Below are 22,910 nucleotides of genomic sequence, written 5' to 3' on the forward strand. Positions count from 1 at the left end.
TTTAGCTATCTTGGTTGTGTTTGTGAAGAGAATATCAGTATTTACATTTATGTAGATATTTGAGAACTGTTGTTTTATATCTTGGGTAGTTTTGCTAGTTCTTAAAAATTGGGGGGTATAAATCATATTTCATGTTTATTGAAAAAAGTACATTCAAGAAACAAAATACTATTTGCAAAAACTATAACCAAACACAACTCCTTCAACTTCAATTCGAAAAATTCCAAATTAAGTGAAAAAATATTTGGTTTCTATGGCCAAACGCTTACTTAGGTGTATTTGAACTTTTCATGGTCAAACGCTGATTTTCAAATAAAGTGAAAAAAGTTTCAACACTTAAAAAAAAAAAAAAAAAGGAAGAAAAAAATGTATTAAGTGGGACTTGATACCTAGACCTAAGCTTGTCAACCGGTTGACCCGGAATCGGAATCGGTTCCGGTTAGTAAACCAACCGGTTATCGGTTTCCGAACTGATAAAGTTGACGTTTACCAGTTAACCGATACCAGTTAGCAAGTCGGCTTGGCTCTAACCGGCCCGGAACCGGTACCCTTCTACCAAACCAGTAACCGGTTAAAACCTTTTTTTTTTTTTTGCTTAATTACGTATTTTACAGATAAATTAACACTAATATATATATATATATATATATATATATATATATACATACATAAGTTTTATATATATATATCCAGGTTATAAGTATTAAGAAACTCAAGATTGTATATTTTTAACTTAAGTATGTTATCTTATGTTTGTATATTTATTAACTTATGTATATAAGACTAGGTTAGACCTCAAGGTAAATAACTCAATCTTCAACCAATTGCATCATTTAGCTTTCTGTAGCGTGGGTTCAAGCAGATAGTATTATACTAATTTTAAAAAATTTACATATAAAAAATCTAATTTTACGGAGAGATCATATGTTCACGTGCCCCAATTTTAGCAGCTAAAATCGCCCCTGGTCCCAAGTATCGTGGATCTTAACGTTGAACTCGTAAGAATCTGATCGCTCAAATACGGGCTTCAACATAATAATGAATCGAAAATTTTCATAACCGACAATATAAAGATATTGGAATTGAACAAGAGGAACTGGCTCAGGCTAGGGGTGTCAATCGCGTAAATAACTGATTAAAACACTAATTAAAACTTGTTTAAACAGTTAGAGATGGTTTGGTTGGACGAATTAAGAAAATAACCCCAACATAGCATATCATATTTGGTTAGAAACATTAAGAAATATAATCTCAACATGACTAATGTAGCGTTTGATTGACCAAACAAGAAAAATAATCAGAAAAGGCTCAAATATGTCATTGAACTATCGAAAATGACTCATTTATGCCACTCATCAATAGTTTGGCTCATTTATGTCATCGTCGTTACCAAAATGGCTCATCTATGCCATCGCCGTTACAAAAATAGTTCATTCATGCCATTTTTCATTAACACCGATTTTACAATACCAGATATGACATGTGGCCTCCAATTAGAGGTCCACGTGACATATTTGAGCCTTTTCCGAAAAATAATTTTCACTTAGCAGTATTAACCACCGGCTATGCAAAAATCTATTTATAATTTTATACCAAAAAAATAAAACATGAAATAAGGATACGTCTAAGTGTAATTTGTACTAAAGATTTCTCAGAATAACAAACGATTAATACAAACATTTACTAAACCATGTTTAGACCAACGTGATTCATTATAACTTTGTTCTATTATGTTAATCTGTTATGTTAATTTTCATTTAGATCGATGTGGGTTCTTGGTAATTCCTTTAACATTTATTTTGCATTAGTCTGAGGCTAGAATCATGTTCTCTATGGTATTGTCACCGAGTTCATATTTTGCAAGCCTAAAATGTGTGAAGAAAACTTTACCAAATCCATTGATCATAAGTAGTGATATGTCAAAAGTACATAAGCAATTAACCAGAAATGTTTAAAACCTCGTCCAGAACAAAACCAAACCCATATAACAATACAATCCTTTATTCATTGTTTCAACAGTAAAGGAAGAGGTCTACACGCAGCATTGAACATTGAAATTCGTCGACCAAAACACAGATAATTGTTGCAGCCATAGTTCATCAAACAACTCGAAGTACCAGAGCCCAGATTGGATAGACCAACAGAAGGATAATACCAACTGTGTTGGATATACCATTGCTTTGTGTGAAGGAATTTCTGAATCCACCAGAGGCTCTGATGTGTTCTTGGAGGAGATAGCAGCCAATCAGAAGACACACCACAGTGCCGACCCAACTGTTTCTGAAAGTCTCCGCAAAAAGGTTGGGTGCAACCACTAGGAGTAGGATTAATGAACCAGGCATCTCCAACCAGTCTGTACTTCATGGACAACATTATAAAGAAGGGTTAGCATACATATATACACGCCCCATAGAGCAAGAATTAGTAGCATAACTTAAGTAGATAGGTGGTAGCATAATTAAATTAGATATTTACACATAGGCGCATATAGGATTTAAAATTAGTGGGTTTAGAATGAGTGTAACCTTATTATTATATGTGTATGTTTTTAATCTTTTTCTCATATGTATACACATAGTTCGGACTGAAAGCAATGGGTTCAGTTGAATTCATAGAACCTGCTCTAGTTTCGCCTCATGTGTGTGTCAGCATGTGTATCTGTTAGAAGAGTAGTGTACGAGCCACAGCATGTGTGCAGATCAACTAATCCATTGCGTACTTGCTTTTCTCACCAGCACATATCTCTGACCTACCAAGACTTACGCAAATGGAAAGAACCTAATATTTTTTAGTCTGCAACATCTGAACCTTGGTCTCCTAGGATCTTTTCCCCTTCACTGACCACCAAAACCTTGAATGCATTATTAAAGTAGATATTGACCAGCTAGATTCACAAAGGAGCTTGAACTAATTAAGTCGTTCCACCATCTATAATTAAGTCTGAGGGTGTAAATCGATTTGTTGGAGGCTCGGAGCTAATGCTAAAAGTATTTCAGGAGAAACTACATTTAGTTCATCATTGAGAGGTCCAGAGAATGAAGATATTTTCACTATATACAAATCATGTTTTACGCCTAAGTAGACATAGAAAGAATCTACCATGTACCAAAAGAATGCAAAATCTCAAAGACAATCCTATTGACTGTTCCCAGATGAATATGCTGCAATTCTCCAAAATCTTCTAGAATATCTCTAAAATTGCATGCTCAATTGATGAAACATGCAGATAGTTACAGAAAGGAGAGTGTTGGTAGTATGAATGAACCAGTTGATAATTACTGGCTTTGGTGGCTGGGCTAGTATCTCATCTCCGTGTGATCTCGGAGTTTCAAAAAGTGTACTCGCACAAATTTTTTGAGTCGAATATCTATGCAGTTTGAAAAATTTAAGGACATATCTCTTCCATGAGCCATGACATGTTATGCTAATAAATTTGGGGTGCATATTACATGGAAAGCGTTTCCAGCTGTTTTTTGAATATTAAGAAAAGTTATGAGGAGAAGGTAACAGAATCTTAGATTACAAGCAAAAGAACTTAATTGCAGTAAACATGAAAACAATAACCAATAGGTTGCTTTCATCATAAAAATCAAAAGCAAATGCCCATACCTGGAAAATGTCGTGGGAAGAAAAGCCTGAGTACTACCGCAACGAAAGCAATCCATCTTCCTACCTCTCCTCTGGAGATAAAAGAATAATTGGTTAATGAAGGAAAGAACATCTTTGGATCAGGTAGAATTTAAGTCATAAGAGGACATCCTGGATGACAAAGAAGGGAGGAAAATTAAATAATAGAAAACAAGAGAAGTTTACCTGAAAAAGTGGAATAGCACTGAAGGGAAACTGAAGAAGATATATGGAACTAGAAGTCCAGTCAGCATATTGGTCTTCCAGTTTGTCCGGTCCAGTATCAGCAAATAACTACAGATAATATTTGCTTGACTGGTTATTACAAATCCACCAGGGAAAAGGTGTAAACTCTAGATTCTAATCGAACCTGTTTGACTATCAAATATATCAAAGCATTTAAAGTCACTTGCAACCAGCAAACTGACCACATTCCACAAAGATGAATCATATTTCACCAGCTCCCTTTCAAACATCAGAATATACTTTATTCAATTGATAGAGTCACTTCATGAAAAGCTTAAAAGTTAAAACAATTACAAATTGGACACATTTACTCAACTCTTTCTTAAATTCACAAGTGAAGCATTTAAACCTGTTTGCAATTAATTTCTCAATGCTCCCCTTATTATTAAGAGACGGTTTCGTGAACAAGGCAGTGCAGAAGAAATCATGGGATGACAAAAAATCAACAAGAATGTGGAATTTCTAAAGGATTAGGACGACCCCAACCTCCAATAATCCCCAATATCAGCTTTATTGTCATCACCAAAGCAGCTCACCGGCAAAATTCCCACCAATAAATTTCAGCTCTGCAAACTTCTGAGTCCAACAGCAACATTGGCTAAGAGATCAAAATACTTCAAGTTACTTGACTAACAAACTGAATAGGGACATCTAAGATGATTAAATTGCCGCCAATCCCACTCCAAAACAGCAAAATCAAAGGGGTTTAATATACTGTTATGTGCAGGCATTATCCCATCCAATTGCCAAATTCAACCATTTGGCATATGAAGTTGGGCTTTGCAGTCTCCAGTTGGAGTCCCACATTGGTGGGTTTAAGGGTTTTTGGTCTCCTTCTATGGCCTTGCAATCCTCAATTAGCCTTTGCGATTGAGTTAGGCTCAAGATTCATTCTTTATCATCTCTAACTTCAAACGTTTTGGGATAAAAGTTTTCAAACTTTAGACAAACAATTCTCAATTTCAGTCTCGCGAGTCTGAAGTTGATTCTGAGTGGTTAAACTTTATAAACTTCGGCTATTCTGTAATAAGGGTCCTAAATAAGGCTAGTTGTGCACTTGTCCCTCTCCACTTAAATATCAGACTTTTATCGTAGTTGAACCTGCGACTCTAACTCACACATCATATGTTGTCCTCTTACCATTGTCTAACAAAGTTCAACAAATTAAACATCATTCGACTAACAACCAAATTGGTAAAAGAATCTTTCTTGTATTATTCAGAAAATGAATTAAACAAAAAAAAAAGAGAGAGAGAGAGAGAACAATTATCTTTTGATAAAGACAGTATAATTTTCCCCTCGTTATCACTTTTTGAAATTGAAAACCTCAAAATCAAAAGAGACAATATCAAGTTTTTTTTTTTTTTTTTTTTAACAATCCACTAGGCAGTGCCTAGGGCTAATTTTTATTAATCACTACAAGCAAGCAAACCTCAAAGACAAAAGTACAAGAAGGGGCCTTAAGCTATTCCAGGTCAAAAGTCCAGTGGAAAAATAATAACTTAATAGACATAAACAGAACTAAATCTGATAAAAAAGCATTTCCCAGTTTCTACAAGGTAATAGACATAAAGAGAATTAAAATAAAACCCTTCCCCACAAAGTTTCAACTTTTCGTTAATCTGATATTATAAAATAATATTCTCTCTGTTTCAATTTAATTTATGTGAATCTATTTTTTTTTAGTCCATGCTAAAATAAATAATTTAGCATCACATAAATATTTAAAATTTATTTTGAACCATTAATTTCAAAAAATTTCATTCTTTCTTAAATGTCGTGTTCAATCAAATAAATTCACATAAATTAAAACGAGTATAACAATACTACTAACAGTTAAAGCAGAAAAGAAAAAGACAAAGAAAAGGGAGTTTGTGACATTACATGGCAGCAAATGAGGCAAACCATTTGAGGAAAGCAGTACCAAAACCAAGACCACCAAGCTTGGTGGCATGGTCAAGTAACTTCTTAGCAGCTAACTTCAGCTCATTAAGATCTTCATTAATCAATTTGTTAGTGTCTTCATCAGTCTTCATAGCTAAATAATCCATCCTCCCCATTTTTCTTACACCACCTACTAGATCTCAATCTATTGAAGAAACAGTACTTTGTGATTCAAAACCACACAAATTGAGGATAATTAATGTGTGCAGGCCAGTCTGTCAAGTACCTTTTTTTTTTTGTCTTAGTACAGATCAGGTGGAGATGGGTGTTTAATTGGCGTAATTATTGGACACGTAAAATAGTGGGACCTTACATGTGCACTCAAAATCTGCCACTTCGCTACTTTGACCGAAGTTAACGCTGGAACTTGCTACTGCTAGCACGTTCTCGTCGACCATCACCTTAGTTTATTTAATTAATCTCCTTATCTGTTGATTATTATTAGCATTAGTATTAGTATACTCCCTTCATACCAATTTATGCAATATAACTAATAACTTGATTAAGTATTAAGTTCAAGAAAAAAAAGAAACACTTTTAAAATAAATCATAAATATTTATATAGTTATAAATCATTTAATTAAAGGTATAAGGAAAAGTTTTAAGTTAAATTATTTATAAATATCACATAAATTAAGATAAAAAGAGTAATATTTATTAAATAAAATAATTTATTACTCTATTACCTCTAAAAGTTATTTGATTGTATAATCCTCTAACACAACCAATATAAAAAAGTTAAACTCGTGAAAAGGCTTAAGGTGAGTAATCAATCGCTATAAGGAACATAAGCAAATTCCTTCATAAGTCGGTACACCTCACATCACAGTGTTGAAGGAATATTATAAGTGAGGATTTTGATGTCACGGATGGATATAAAACGAACCAAAGTTAAATGGACATAAAAATTTAGAATAACCATACAGTAATCCCTCGTCTCAATTCACATCACAGGTCAGTGTTAAAGGAATATTATGTCATGATTTCAAATCATGAGATAAATCGGTATTTAGACATGTAATTTCATTTCATGAGATAAAATTTCAAATTATCCAAAAAAGCATGATTTGGGATTTCAAATCATGATTTCAAATTTTTTAAATATAAAACTTGACCCGTAAGTTTATATTCAGTAAAAGACTCATAAGTTAGTAGATATTTTTAACGATTATTCCCAACTACCATTTATCAACCTTATCAACTTCTACCAACCGTTATTTATATTCGTACCATGTGGGAAAATTATATTAAAGAACAATTACATTACTATTCATATTAAATTTTACATTGTATTGAACTAAAGTTTGATCAATTGATGTTATATTTTTTAGACAGATCTTCTAGTAGCATATTAATTTTGTTATGAACTATGACTTACTCATTTGGTAAGATTGTCTAAGAATTGAGAGAGTTTTAATAGTTTTCACAATTTATGGGTAAGAAAAATATAACTTCAGAAATTCAAATTGTATGTACAAACATGATTTCATCCATAGTTTCAAATTATGTCCAAATGGCTCTTAACCCCCTATTTGGATGATGGTTTCCCGTGGTTCATTAATGTATGATTTTCTAGGAAACCATGTTTATTTCCATTGTTCTTAAAATAATGTGATATGGTATTGTAAACCCGTGGTTCATTTCATGGTTATATAACCATGAAAAGTCCTAATTTTTTAAACCACGGATTTGGTGATTTTTCCGTGGTTACGTATTTCATTTCTCCATTATACCCTCCACCATCCACCCCACCCCACCCTCACTTTACCACTCATCCCCACCCCCACCTCTGCCCCACGCTACCACTCACCCCCACTCACCCCAACCCTAACCCCGCCCTACCACCCCCACCCCCAACTACCCCACTCATCTGCCACCCACCCCCACTACCCCTCACCACCGCCCAACCCCACCCCACAACAACTCACCCCCACCCTTATCCCACACTACCCACCCCTCCACCACCCCTACCCACTACCCCTCACCACCACCCAACCCCACCCCGACAACCACTCACCCCCACCCTACTACCCACTACCCCCACTCTCATCTCACAATCACCCACCTCACACCACCCACCCCTCTCCCACCCACTACCTATTTATTTTTTAAAGTTCCTATTTTATTCTTTACCTGAGTTTTATTAATATATATAAATTATTTCTAATTAAGAGTTAAGGGTATTTTAGTAAACTTACAAGTTATTATACAGTACCATACAGTCAAACCAAACAATACAAATATTATTAAACCACAACAAACGATACAGTCTATCCAAATATTGTATTCATTAATACAGTACAATACAATACAATACCATACTGTACCATATCATACTGTACATTAATGAACCAGGGGAAACAACCATCCAAACAGAGGGTAAGTGTCTTAGTGAGTCTTCTGTCAGGTACAGAGTATTGTTTTATATCTAGTCCAGATCAGACTATTAGATGGAGATGGTGTTTAATTGGTAATAATTGGACATCTAAAATAGTGCGGACTTACAAGGTGCACTTAAATTCCGCCACCTCTTCGCGTACTATGACTGAAGTTAAGGTAACTTGCTACCACGTTTCTTGCTTTGGTTTTATTTTAGGCTGAACCCATCGAGAGGCCCATGAGGTGGTCAGGGTCTTTCATTTAAACACTTCAAGTACGCCTTGTTCTAGTAGACGCATGAACTTGAGTTAAAATTTGTTATTAGACACTTTTTATTGACGTGGCAATGTGCGTGTACTTCACATTTTTGTGATGCGTGAAAGTGAATAATTTTGTTCTTTTTATATTTTTTTTCCTTTCTCCTTCAACTTCTTCCTTCCTCCTACCACTTTCTACACCATATTCACCACATCTCTCAAAGCCACCAAATGGATTCCCAGTCATGGCCATAAAAACCACAAGAATTCATAAGATTCTTGTAATTTCAACCAAATTTCTTCCTCATGTGGGTCTCCCACAAGAACCACCAAATCTCCAACCCTCTAATTGAGACTCAATTGGGTTAAGGATTCCAAAAAATGAGACAAACTTCACAATCTTTAGTTCCAATTCTTTGTCACCGGAGTCGACGGACGTTGCGGCGTACTCTTAAGGGGTTTGTCGTTCGCGCTAGCTATTACATATCGGAGAGTACAAACTCGATTATAAGGAGTTTTGCTTCATAATTACCTCTCCAGAGTTATCGATACCATCGGCGGCATCTCAGAACAACGGACTGAAATGTTGACATGGCTATGTTCGTGAAATGAGCCACCGGGGATATTGAGTCTTCTGGTTAAAAAAATTCACCGGAGTAGAGTTGACGGTAGGACATGTAGGTGCAGTGATCTAAAAAGAGGTACAATGGCCACCACTATATTCAAGAAAATAAAATTCAGTTAAAGAAAACACATAATTTCACCTTTTCATGAATCAAAATCAATTGAAGGAGCCATCAAAATCACTGTTCGTCGGTTTGGATTGAAGAAATTAAGATGAAAATATGATCTCCATTAAAGCTCATTTAAAGATGGGAACTTATAATTAATGGAAAGATTTATCTTTCTTAGATTTCATAAAATGGAGTAAATTGGAAGCTGTGGAGGTAGTGGTTATGGTGACGGGAATGGAGATTGAAGAAAATGGGAGGTGGATGGGTGCGGGGCTTAGAAAATAGGATTTTTCTTTTCATTCTTTTTGTTTTTAATCAACTAAATAGTTTAAAATATTTTTTCTACTCATATTTTATTTTGAATATATATGCCATATGTATTCATTCAATTTGTCATCTTGCCACGTCATCGGCGAGTGTGTTACACTCACTTTACATATTTGGCTGATTATACAAAAAGTGTCAAACTGGAACAAATTTCAGGTAGTGTAGGTGCTCAATAGAAACACTCTTAAGTTGAGGTGTCTAAATGAAAAATATCATGACCAAGTTAGAGGCTCTCGATGGGTTCAAAATTTATTTTAAGCACTGGATTCCACTACACTTCTCTACGTCAACTTTCATCACTGACTCAAAATTTAAGTTAGACTACGGTAATGAATTCTTATCCTGTTTGGCCGAATTTTTAAAAAGTAAAAAAAAATATTTTCTAAAAAGGCGTTCATTCTTTATCGTGACCTTTCCTTTATAGTAACGTTAGAAATTCTTATTGAAAAGATATAAAATGGCAAGTCAATTAGCATTAGAGGGTGGTTAACATAAAATGACATTGAATGTGTTGCAAATTTGGGTTTATCTCTTTATTTTTCATCATTCCTAGTAAAAAACTTTTGCCATAGGTATTTCATCTATTAAAATTGACCTAAATATTTCTAATTTGTAAAATACTTAATATTAAAATATATTTTTGCAATACTTTTATACAAACTAATCTAGTGACATAAATCAAATATAAATGTAAAGATCATACTATGCCTTCTTTTTTTGGGCACTTTATTAAGAAAATTATAGTGAAGAAAAGAAACATTCAAATGTAAATACATTAAATTGAATGAAAAAGCAGCATAATGGTAACTCGGAATCTTTGATTATAAAAATTTCAAAAACAGAAAATTGCAGAAAACATAAACTCGTGCTTTAATAGCATAATCGTTATTGTCCTTAAGAGGAATAATTTATTGAAAAAACTGCTGAGCTTGAAATAGATAGATTAGCCTATAGCCTCCATTAGGAAAAATGATTTCTTGCCCCCTGGTGTGTTCAAAGGCTACTAAAGTTGATTCAATTGGTAGTTAAACTCCAATGTATGAGCCCCAGAATGAACTTTAAAGTCATCAACAGTTTTATCCATGGATCTCCTAATATCATGTCCCAATTTTTCAACGGAAGAACATGGAATACGCATTGCATAGGGTGTCTTAAATAAGAATTGAATGTTGTGACGTGCTTTTAGGATAAACTTCACATTCCCGGCCCGCGACTGAATAGACAAACGCAGACTGGTTTCAAGCGTTTCTCAATCTAGTTTATCTGCCACGGATTTAGCACTAAAGTTGTTGCTCGTTCTACCGATTAGAATAATTACCTTATTGGTCGTTGATTTGGATCCTTTAGTTTTGGTAATTTTCCGAAATAGAAACTTTTCTATTTACAAAACGATGCTGGTGAATCAAGTCAATGAAATAATTTTGGGGCCATATATTTTAGCTCGAATAACTAGTATGCTCTATCCAAAGAAAAATTCTAAACATTATAGAAATGGAAGAAAGGACTATGGAATAGGAAAAAGTGATATGCATTAATGGTCTAGACAAATATATTACGATAAAAAATTTGAATTCTAAAGAATGATATTTTGTCTTATCATACCCACTCACGCTGTAGAGATGGAAATCAACTACTCCCTCTTCAGTTGGAATCTCCACTTGAATGATAGATGAGGTATCACAACCCAAGCGGGCAAACTCAACCTCTTTACCTTGAGCCTCCAACAAGGCCATCAATGCATTCATCACATCTCTATGATTGTTGCATATAACTTCTCCATTCTGTCAGTCATATCTATTTTGTATTCATCACATCTCTATGATTGTTGCATCTAACTGACTCTCCATTTGCTCACTCATTTGGCACATTTTCACAGATAAGTTAGCAAATTTCTCCACCAGAAATTTTGATTCAGTGTAACACTCCATAAATCCGAGTTAGGTGTGAATGTGTATAATGAGTGTTGATGTGACATATTATCTATATGAATTCTTTTGGGATGAATTTGGGTGAAAGATAGTCGTTTTGAAGTCAAACCAAATAGTGAAGTTCGCAAGAGTTCTTAAAATCGTCTAAGTCTATGATAGTTCTGACTTATGCCTAGTTTTCGAGTAGTTACACTAGGAATCCGAGAAAACTCAAAACATAAAAGTTATAGATATTTGAAATAACTTTCCATCCACATAAGGTTAAGATCTAACGAAGCTTTGTGCTAGGATATATGCCCATTTTACTGAACATTGTTGACAAAGTTGAAAAAACGTGAAATTTTGACTAAGTATGAAAATAGACCTAGGAGCTCACTGAACTAAGCTCAAACGGAGATAGGGTCATGCTATGTACCTCTCTTAGTGAGATGTAGGGTCCAAAATGCCTCATCCTATAAATTCAACACTTAACTCGAAATTTCATTTATTACACATTCCAACTTCGTTTAAAACCATTGAAGGACGACTTTTGAGAGCTAACAGCCCTAAGGATTTCCTAACACATCTAAGGTAAGTTCTTGATCAATTTCTATAATTTTACTTAATATAATGAAGAATAACACTAAAACCTCACCTATTCCATAGATTGTGAAAATTCGATTCAAGAACGGTGGAAGAGGAAAGTTGTTAGGAATTCATTGAGGCAAGTTTCTGAATTTAAGTATAGTTATGGGGATTGTTTTTTATTTATATATCGTCTATATACCATTAGAATCCATGGGTGAATCGTATGAAAGCAAGAACGTGAAGTTGGCTTAAAAACCCCTAATTTTCAAAAAGGGTGGGAATTCAAAAGAAAAGTATAAAATACTAATCTTTCTCATTTAAATCAATTGTAGCGCGTTGTTAAACCTTGTAAAATCCGCTTGGCAGCGATATAGTGGGAATGGAGATATGTCTCTTTCGAATATATTTTTCAACCTTTAAAAGGGTTTTTTTTTTTTTTTTGCAAGGTTTTTGTGCGTGAGGGCTAAGCCCGCATCAAACCTTATGTGTATTATGTTATATGCATGCATCCGCGATTTCCCTATCAAGGGATGATTGAAATTGAATTATAAAGCTTTGAACTTTGAACATGCTTTACCCCTTTATAAGGGATGACTTAACTTGATTTTGAAAGATATGATCTTTGAACTATTTTTCCCCTACTATGGGATGATCGGATTGATTTCTAAAGTGATAATTATTAAACCTAATTTCCCCCTATTATGGGATGATTGAACTTGATTTCTAAAGCTTGGGTCTTTAATGTGTTTACCCTATAAACGGGTTTTGGTGAGTTGAAAGTTGATAAATGATTGAACATGGTTTCTAAATTGATTAATGACTTGATCTACCCTATTAACGGGATGATGAACATAATTCATAATGAACAATTCGGCTTCCAAGCCATGACTTGTGATTCGCTAATATGCTATGATTTTTATTGTTTGTGTTTGTCCTAGCTACTCGAGGGGAAAGGTAGTCACTATGGATCCTAGTGGGGTTGCCTAGCCATTCGAGAGAAAGAGTGTCCATCGAGGGTCGATAGCCCCGATGTGGTTCATGTCTAGCCATTCTGGACGAAGAATGGTAATCAAGGATTTGTAGCCCTGGTGTGGTTTTTGCCTAGCTATTTGGGAGGAAGGGTAACCATCGTGGGTTGATAGTCCCGATGTGGTGCTTCTATACAGTTTAGGGAACCTTAAATGGTCGTCCTTTTGTTTTATTGATATATGTTGTGCTTTGGTTTCCTGTGAGTGTCTTATTGATGATCTTGAGTTCATGATTTGGGGTTCGTAAGTGAAAGACTTAATATGGTAAATGAGTTGAACTTGATGTATTTCCTCGTTATTGGTTTCTCACTGATGATTTTTACTAAGTTTGATGATTTAGTTTACCTTTATATTTCGAACTATTTTTGGAAAGAACTTAAGGTAACGGGAACGACTTAAGGATTCAAAATGATTATTTGTTCATCATTGACTTGTACTGGAAGTTAATGAGATGCTATCATTTGTTTTGAACTGGTTCTCAATACGATTTTTAATTACACTTATTACTTATATCTTTTCCTATTAACTATTGTCTTGGAGACACTCACTTAGTACTCAGGCATACTATTATTGTTTTTATGGTATGTTAGGTAACGAAGAAGATCAGTTTCGTGGTACGTGTGTGAAGTAGGAAAACTTGTTGCTTTCCAAACTTATTGGTGAGCCCACACCCTTGTTCGTGGGACACCCAATCTATCTAGTTTTATCATTTTAGTTTTCGGGCTGCGTCCCGATGTTTTAGACTCTGTTTATGTATTCTTAGGAGCTCCATAGTTAGAAGTTGTGTTGTGGGTAGACGCTGAAAGTCTCGTAAGACTTATTGAGATGTTTGCCACTTCTTATAATTGATTATTCATATTATACTTCTGCTGATTTTTATAAGTATAAGCATGCTTTCAGTTAGCCATATATGATTTTTTGTAAATGAATATTAAAATACTATTAAAAGAGAATAGATGATTATTAATTTTATAAGGTGCTTCCGGTGTTATTCATAGCATCAGATGCCTGTTACGCTCAGGATGGCTTTCGGGCGTGCCATTCAGCCTCAATATCGACTAGTCTATCTAGGGTTGTACATATTAACGATTAAACCAATAACTCGAATCAATTATTGGGTTAATGGTTCGGGTTAATGGATTACTAGTTCGGGTATCGGGTGGTGCCCTGTGGTATTGTCTTATTGGTTCGGGTCATGGTTTGGCCAATTTTATTAACGGGTGAACCGATAACCATTTATTTAATTACAATTCTACCCTTTCATATAAAAAGTCACTTGACTAGACTTAGGGTTCACTTGATTTCAACTTCATAAACTCAGTCTCTCAAGCAGCTATTTCAACTTCAGAAACCCTTCTCCTCCAACTCGCAAGAAGCAAGACCAACGTAAACTATTGTTTACTTCTTCTACAATCTCCATTGCATTCAATTCTCACTCTTGTTTCTGTGTTTTTGTATTTCTCTGGTGGTGCTAGACAAGTTATTGCTAACTAATGTTATGTAAATGCCTGAAGAATGTTTCTTATTTTCCTTATGCATTGGTGTTTTCAGTGACAGGTTTGATAAAATCACACCTTTAGTTGGTCCAATTTTATTTATGTCCTTCACATTTCAATTGTATTACTTAGTTCGGCATAGTCTTAGGAGCTGAAGCTACTTTCAGTTTTGAAGATGGGTTCTTTGTTCTTGAAAAAATTGTGTGAAATCTTAACGGTTAAACCGATAACCGAACTGATAACAAATAACAACCAATTAACCGATAATTCATTAATCGATATCTTAACAGTTTAGCATGTCTACAAACCGATAATTGATAAGCTGAACCAATAACATTCAAACCTGAACTGAACCGACTGATATGTAGCCCTAAGCCTATCATTCAGCCTCTCCACACTGATTTGCTCAATCATGTCGACGAGGAGTAAGAAGAGACAAGAGATTGAGAGAGAAGGAAAAGAGAAAAAAGTTTCATTAAATTGGCAATCAATTATTATTTTTTCTAGCTTTCCTTTTCATGATATACACATGGAAGGCTTGCTTTCTTTTTCTTCTTCTTATTCTTCTTCTTCTTCTTCTTCTTCGCTTTTGGTTATCATTTTTTTCGTAAAGTAACATATAACACTGGCAAGAAGATGCTAAGTCAGGTCTATCGATCAATAATCTTATCACAAGAATTCAAAATTTTAATTAATCAATAATCTGGCTAACATGTCAATTTCATTGGGAAGTAAGCCCTAACAAGTGATTTTAGCTAATTTACGGACAATGCTGGAAGGGTTGAATCGAATTCAAGCGGCTTGAAATGAATTGGGTTTCAACTCTCCATATTCCATGTAGTAAAATAAATTACATCATATGGATCTAAACACACCTTAAAATATTTTAGCAAAACAAAGGAAAAAAGTAACTAAGAATCACATAACAAATTGATAGAGCCGATGAATCCACCAAAATAGTTTGAAGGGACCTGGTCCCTGAACTATTTTCACAGATAAATACACAAAGTCACTAAGGCAAGATATTTACGTGGAAAACTCCTTACTCAAGGGATTAAAAATCACGACCTACCTCAGTAGGATTTTCAACTTCACTAAACTGAGCAATGTTTCATCTTACAAGCTTTTGCAACTTAGGAATTAGACCACTAATCCCTCCTCTTATAATAACTCTATTGCAAGTACCTTATTGACTAACTGTAGTCAAGCACCAAGATGATTCAACTAACTCTAGCTGAACCTTAACATCACTATGACTAACTCTAGCTAAGTGTTTACAACAAAAGCTTAATAAAAACAAAATACCTACAAAACCCTTCTTGAAGAAGTGTAGGTTTACAATGTAGAGATCATAAGGATAAAGACTAGACAACTTTAGGACTTAAAGCATCTTTCGTTGTTGAGATCTGGTCCTTGAACTTGTCTTAGCTTTGTTCTTGAAAGCACTAAGAGAACAGTGGCGGTTGCACTTGTAAAGATTTGGATGTTAAGGTTTTCAAGTGATAGGTTAAACAATGCTAACATGTTGTATAAATAGAAATTCAATTGAGAGCATGTGAGGATCATATGAGATACATGTGACCTCAATAGAGACGTTACACTGGTCTTTAGCTTTTAACATGCATACAGCTATGCTGCTGTGGTACTGCCTGACGGAACAGTGCACACAGCTTTATAGCTGTCATATGATGTACAGTCTTCAGGGGACTTGATCAAGGACCTGTTCCTTGGCATGTTTATCGAATCATCAAAACTATGAAATGTCATGACTCATTAATTTCCCCTTTTTGATGATGACAAACTCGTAATTAATGTTCTCCCTGAGAACCAGGTTTTCTCTTCATAGTAAACTCTAGCAGCATAAGAATATGCAATTTTTCATTTGTACTTTCCCCTGAGAATATGGCCCTCAGCATCATGAACCCATATCAATCTCATTTGGGGGACCAAGGTTCCCTTAGTAGATGCAACCACAGCATTAAAGACGAGTCACTTTCATTTGCATCAAACATCATAGACATTTACATCAAACATCATAGAGCTTTCACTTTTATTTGCGTCAAACATATTAAGGTTTTCAACCCGCAGCCTCTCTACTTCAGCCAAGATCTTCTCATTTGCCTCAATGAGACTATATATAGTAAAGGTACATCCTGCTCCCCCTTTCTTTTGCACAATATCACACTCCTCTAGGGTGCTCAAGGAAAACATTTATTTTTTAATTCCTTTGGTGACCTTTCCAGTGATTACCTTGAAGTGATCAAAGACTTTAGCCAGAAGGAAGCCATAGGGGAGACCATGCTTGCTATCCTTTGTGTCCACAACTTTCATTATGTGCTCGATCATGATAGAGGGTAAGCTAACCAAATGTCCTCCATCTAGTATCTCCGTTAGGAACAAGTCCTTTTTAGATGCTATGCACCTCTTTTCAGTCCTAGGCAGTACCACTTTGTTGACTAGCTTGAATAGAAGTTAATATTGTGGCTTCATCTGTTTCTTGTATAGAGTTTCAGTAGTCACCCACTCTCCTATTCGGACTATGATACTCTTGAAGTCATCTGAGGCCTTGATGTCCTTGTCATTTTCCAGGTTTTTTTTTTTTAATTTCTTCAGTTGGGACATTCAGAATTTTGCCCAACTGAGCTTCATCGAATGTAAAGTCAACTTTTCCAACCTTGCATACGAAGGTATGGTCATCAGTATAATGTAGATTCACGAAGAATTCTGCTGCTTCTTTCTCATAGGCTAATGCATGCCCTTCAAGAAGATGATCCCAACTTTGAGCTCTCAAGATCACCATTAAATCATCGATCCTTGTTGCTCAATCGCTCCAGATCAAACACTCTGCCAAGCAACACTTTTTGACCTCTCTGATTCTCTAGTCTCAAATTTTCTTCATCCCTTCTAGATTTTCCCTTTTTACAGGAACCAGGTCCCTCAGTCAAAGTTATTTTTCTTTTCTTAGAGGAGCCTGCTTCCCCATTGGTTGAGCTCTTTCTTTTCTTAGGAGAAGGTGTCACATCCTTCACATTTCTTATTTTTTCAGCGACTTTCTCAGTTTCTACCTCACGCACATTTTTCCTTTTATCAATCACATATTTCCTTTTTCCTTTTGAATACTTTTTTCCTAGAGGAGCTGCTTCTTCTTCTTCAGACACAGTCACAACTTCCTCTTCATCTATCAAACGTCTTAAGTTGGCTGTCTTTGCCAACTTTCTTTTCTTTCTAATACTCTTCTCTTTGTTACCTTGAATAACAGAGTTGAGTTGTGTTATAGCCCTTTGTCTAGTGGTAGGTGGTCATTTTCCTCGAGTGGATGTGGGTTTACCTTTACCTTTATTTCCTTTTGACTTAGCACTTCCAGTTATACGCTTAAAGAAAGTCTCCAATGTTATATTCTCATCAAAGTTTATCTTTTCTCTTTCAAGATTTTCCTTTTCAGATGGTTTTAGGAAACCAGGTTCCCTTTCTGAAGGGCCTTCCTAAGGAATAACAATGGTGGATAGAGGAACAAGATCCCAACAATCGCCTTCGGAACCAGGTCCTTTGTTCATTACCTTTGTTCCGCTAGAATTTCCCTGCTCCCTTTCAGACTCCTCAATTTCTTTCTCAAACTCTTCTTCAATAGAAATTTTTTCAGATTCTCTATCAGCTACATCATTCACAACCTTTCTGACAATGTCATTAAGGTAATCACCAATATTTTCCAAACCAACACTTACATGATCACTTTCCATTGGCAATTCCTGTCCAAAATCATCATTGATTCCTACATTTTCAACATTGTCTTCTCTTAATTTCTCTATGTTTTCAACCAATATAGAACCCCTCTGTCTTTCTTCACACTGAGCAATTACAACATCCACAGTCTCTTCATTAACAGAAGCACTCAAATTCTCTTCACACCCATCATTTAGAGGTTCTCTATTAACATATTTCTCTACAACTTTATCACTATCCAGAGAATCTGAGTTACCTGAGTTTGGAGATGTTTCCTTTGAAACCCCTGCTTCCTTTTTGAGTAGGTTATCTTCCACTATCGAGTGGTCTTCAGTGATGTCCTTGCTTGTCACCTCCAGTCTGTCATCCTTATCAACAATTTCCTCAGAGAGATCAAGGTATTGTGAGGTTGTCATACTCCCTTATAAGTCAGGCTTTTCTGAAGATTTTGGGGTTATGGAAGAGGAGGCATTTTTCTCATGAGTTAATCACTGATCAGTAGTATAAGGACCAGGAATATCTGTTAGAAGGGAAGAAGAGATATGGTTTTGGTCGGATGAGTTTTGAGAGCTTGTGGGAGAAGGGATTGACTTAACAAAATAGACGGTTTGATAGAAGCGAGTATAGATTGGCTTTACTGGAGGTGGGAGATGAAGATTTTAGGTTAGACATGGTTGATTCTATGATATGAGAGAAGAAATAGAGCAGAACGAGATGAGGGTTTGAAGATTTGAATTAGTGAGGGGAGAGAGAAAGAGAGTGACTTTTTGGCTTAAAGAGGAGAAGAGAAAGTAGGTTCTTATTGATTTTTTAAAAAAAAAATCATTTCAAGCGGGTCGGTTCTGAGAAGATGAAACAATGTGGCTCATTTTAAAAGAGGCTGGAACTAATAGTGACATGACACTCAGGAAAAATTAAAAAGTATGTAAGTGCTTGAAAATACTACTAACCTGAGTCATAGGGACCTGGTCCCTTCACACTTTTGACAACAGCTTAGGCAAAAATTCTAATGAGTGTTATGTCTTCAATGTTAGGTTGTCTTGAGATAGCCATGTGAGCATACCTATAATGGTATAGCAGTGATTTAGATATCTCTAAAAAAACTTCACGCATTGTACCTTTTCTTTTATTGTAGCCAGTCACAGAGGAACCGTTAATTGATCTTGAACAAAACTGAATCCAACTGATTTCTTTCGATATGCACCCAAGTCAAAGCCTTGATGAAGCAGCATGCAAACTGGTATATGGTGCAGACCCTCATGTAGAATGTCATTCTTTGCACATTGTCGCTCACAAGGTGATATTCCACATCATCAAGACTATTGCCTCTCTTTTGCTCAAATTTTGTAGATTACATACTATTTCAAGGTTTAGTGACATCTCTGATTGCATATTCAACTCATGTCATTTACTTATTTGTATCCAAAGGGTCATCCATATTCACTCAAAATATCTCATTCCATGATTACTCTTCAAATTCATAAGGAATCTAGTTCAAAAGACTTCAGTCAATCCAACAGACTGATGTTATCTCCTGAGGAAGAGTAGGGACCAGGTCCTTTTTTCCTTTAAGATATTGTTGTCCCCTCTTAGCTATTATCAAATAAAACCCCTTTGAACTTAGTTGAAATTTACCATCCGTCTCAACACTTAGTACAGGGATTAGTGGTTTCTGGCTGTTTGCATGCAACATATATTCACTTGACACCTCAGTATCTTAACATCCTTCATCCTGACCCTTTGAGCAGATCCTTGATTTCACTTGCGTTGACTGATCAAAGTACCTTTCGATGACTACTAATGGCAAAACCTAGGATACGATTTTCATTATTTGTTATTCCTTCTTCAGAATTACTATCCATAAGCTAGATACCCTTCTCGTTTATCCTCCCATGTTAATTTTAAGAGGCGTTTTTTATGCCCAAAGTGCATCAGAAGTAACATCTTCAGACTTAGGTGGAGCTCGGCTGCAAATGTTAAAAGAAGCATGTTCTTTTACATCTTCTGTACATTTTGCTATACCTTCTTCATTTTCTATCCTCAGCTTGAGTCATCATTTCAACTTTGACTCTGTCCTCCTCTGTCATGATGAAAATACCATCTTCCATTAGCCACATCTTGTCATATTTTAGGAGTCATGTCTTTCTTTTCTTAGACACAACTTGTTGTTATTTGCTATTGATCTCATAAGGATTGGGTTCTTCATCATAAATTAATTTACCAGAAAAGAACTTACACATCTCAATTCTAGTGATATGCCTTCGGAGCCAGTATCCTTCTTATTAACATCATTTAGAGAGATCAAGCATCCATCTGTTGACAAAATGAGGTTTATCATATTGAACTCCTTGCAGCTGACACAACTCAACACACTTGTAGTTCAAATCTTCAACTCGGTACGCACATTCAATTCTATAGGAGATTGTCTTACCAAATTTTGCTCACAAAAAGAGTACATTATCTCTTCATGATAATACTTGACACGCCCCCACTTTTTAAGGCTTTGAGTGAGAGAAGATTCTCCATTTCTTCAATCATTTCCTTAGAGCAGTCACCATGTACCAACCACTGTTGACTGCCCCCATCACACTCCATCCTTTATACATGATCATTTGTTGGATTTAGGAAACCAAACCAACTTGGGTCCCAAGTAATGATAGAATGGGTGAACTAGATGTCTATTCGCCCATACTGGTAACACACTCTTCTTCTTACGGGGACCAAGTCCCTGTTTTCTCGTTCTGTTCTCAACATCCTCTCTGTTTCTCTGTACAACCTGAGCTTTTATTTTACTCAAGTCCTCATAATGATCAGCATGATCATAATGAATGCGTCACCAGTTTGAGTCACAAAGGAACATTCACCCTGCATATTGTAGAGTTTTTTGACCTTTTTAGCACTAAAACTCTATTTTCTATCATCACCATTGCGCGTAGCAACAGTTTTATCCAAGGGCAAGGTCCAAATGAGTGACTTCTCAAGTTCAGTTTTGACTTGTTTTAGCTCCTTTTGAAGTAGTCTATTCTTATCTACTTCATCAGTGAGGCTCATCCTAGCCTTTTCAAGTTTGCTTTCAATCTCAAGATGAGTTTTATTGCCCTCCCCCTCTTGTTTTCTCCACGGCATGTTTATCCATTTTTTCATTTGGTTGTTTAATCGAGCATTATCTCTAGACAATTCCTCAACTTGTTCCCTTAGATCCATTATAGTGACTGTCATATCATCTCTTGCTTGCTCTAAAACACCAGCTTCCTTATTTAGAGTGTTTTTCTCATATACAAGGCTATGATATGCATCAGTCAATACATTTGCAAGAGATATTACCTTTTTTTTAGAGTAGTTTTTAGATTTCTTTGAACATCAAGAAGATTTACCTCATCGTCATCGTCATCTTCAGATTTTGCCACAAGTGCAAGAAATGAATCATATTGTGAAGCTTTCCCGTCAATATCTATCGAGGATGCCTCCCCAGCATCATTTTCATCTTCAGATCTGTCTAAGGTATCTTCCTGAGCAGCCGGAGCCTCTTATACCATGATTTCAGCAACAACTTTTGAATTGAGCTTGTTGACCGGGACCTGGTTCTTTTCCTTTCCTTCTTGAGCATTTCTGTTGCAGCATCCTGTCTTCGACAGTTCCTCGGTAATGAGAGTTAATTCAGACTCCTCATTTCCTGGGTTATTCTTATCCTCATCATTGGTAACATTCCTCTTCTTCCTTCTTCGCTTCTTGTTTTCTTCATCTTTGTTTTTTAGCTCATAGGTCTCGTGATCGTATATAAGCTCATCAAGAGTTAGATTTGCCAAATATTCAGATTCAATGATAGTACACACTTTCTTTTCCCATCATATTGGCAATGCCCACAGTAGTTTGCGGTTAAGGGACTCTTCCTCGTATCCTTTACCCAGAGAACGAAGCTCATTAATGATTAAGGAGAATCTAGCATACATATCAAAAATTGAATCACCATCCTTCATTTTGAAGAACTCATATTCAGTAGTAAGCATCTTAATCCTAGACTGCTTTGCTATATTTATTCCTTCATAAGTATTTTGGAGAGCCTTCCAGATGTCTTTAGGAGTTTTGCAATGGGCAATCAAATTGTATTCTTCTGATCCCAGACTGCTAATTAGTATGTTTTTGGCTTTGATATCCTTTTGAACAACCTCCCCGTCAGTATCATTTTGTTCGTTTTTTATCTTTGTATCTATTGCAACACTGGTCACACAAATATCTATAGGAGAGTGAGAACCATCACAGATGATGTCCCACAGCTCTGGGTCATGTCCCATGATGAAATCTTGCATTCTTGCCTTCCACCATTCATAATGTTGTCCATTGAATCTTAGTGGCCTATTGATATATTCTCCTTCCTCAAGACGTGGTAGATCAAACATAACGAGAGATCCTTTCTAGGTGTTACCCTTTTAGAAAACACCTGCTCTGATACTAATTGATAGAACCAATGAATCCGCCAAAACAGTCTAAGAGACCTGGTCCCTGAACTATTTTCACAGATAAATACACAAAGTAACTAAGGCAAGATATTTACGTGGAAAACTCCGTGCTCAAGGGATTAAAAATCATGACCTACCTCAGTAAGATTTCCAACTTCACTAAATTGAGAAATGTTTTATACTACGAGCTTTTGCAACCT

General features: G+C 35.6%; 2 protein-coding genes across 2 annotated transcripts; both read right to left on the reverse strand.

Annotated features, from left to right (window-relative positions):
* Positions 1 to 1,873: 1,873 nt before the first annotated feature.
* On the reverse strand, positions 1,874 to 6,077 carry LOC132621439 (cold-regulated 413 plasma membrane protein 2-like). Its single transcript, XM_060335707.1, has 4 exons — positions 5,758 to 6,077; positions 3,814 to 3,921; positions 3,610 to 3,680; positions 1,874 to 2,353 (listed from the first exon to the last, which is right to left on the reverse strand). Exons 1-4 carry the CDS (start codon positions 5,931 to 5,933, stop codon positions 2,100 to 2,102), a joined length of 609 nt encoding a protein of 202 aa, XP_060191690.1. The 5' UTR covers positions 5,934 to 6,077; the 3' UTR covers positions 1,874 to 2,099.
* Positions 6,078 to 21,160: 15,083 nt separating this feature from the next.
* On the reverse strand, positions 21,161 to 22,650 carry LOC132624344 (uncharacterized). Its single transcript, XM_060339137.1, has 4 exons — positions 22,158 to 22,650; positions 21,832 to 22,085; positions 21,628 to 21,762; positions 21,161 to 21,577 (listed from the first exon to the last, which is right to left on the reverse strand). The coding sequence occupies exons 1-4, from the start codon at positions 22,648 to 22,650 to the stop codon at positions 21,161 to 21,163; spliced, it is 1,299 nt and encodes a 432-aa protein (XP_060195120.1).
* Positions 22,651 to 22,910: the final 260 nt, after the last annotated feature.

Source organism: Lycium barbarum, chromosome 12 (assembly GCF_019175385.1).
Source record: "Lycium barbarum isolate Lr01 chromosome 12, ASM1917538v2, whole genome shotgun sequence".
In the NCBI taxonomy this organism is placed as follows: domain Eukaryota; kingdom Viridiplantae; phylum Streptophyta; class Magnoliopsida; order Solanales; family Solanaceae; genus Lycium; species Lycium barbarum.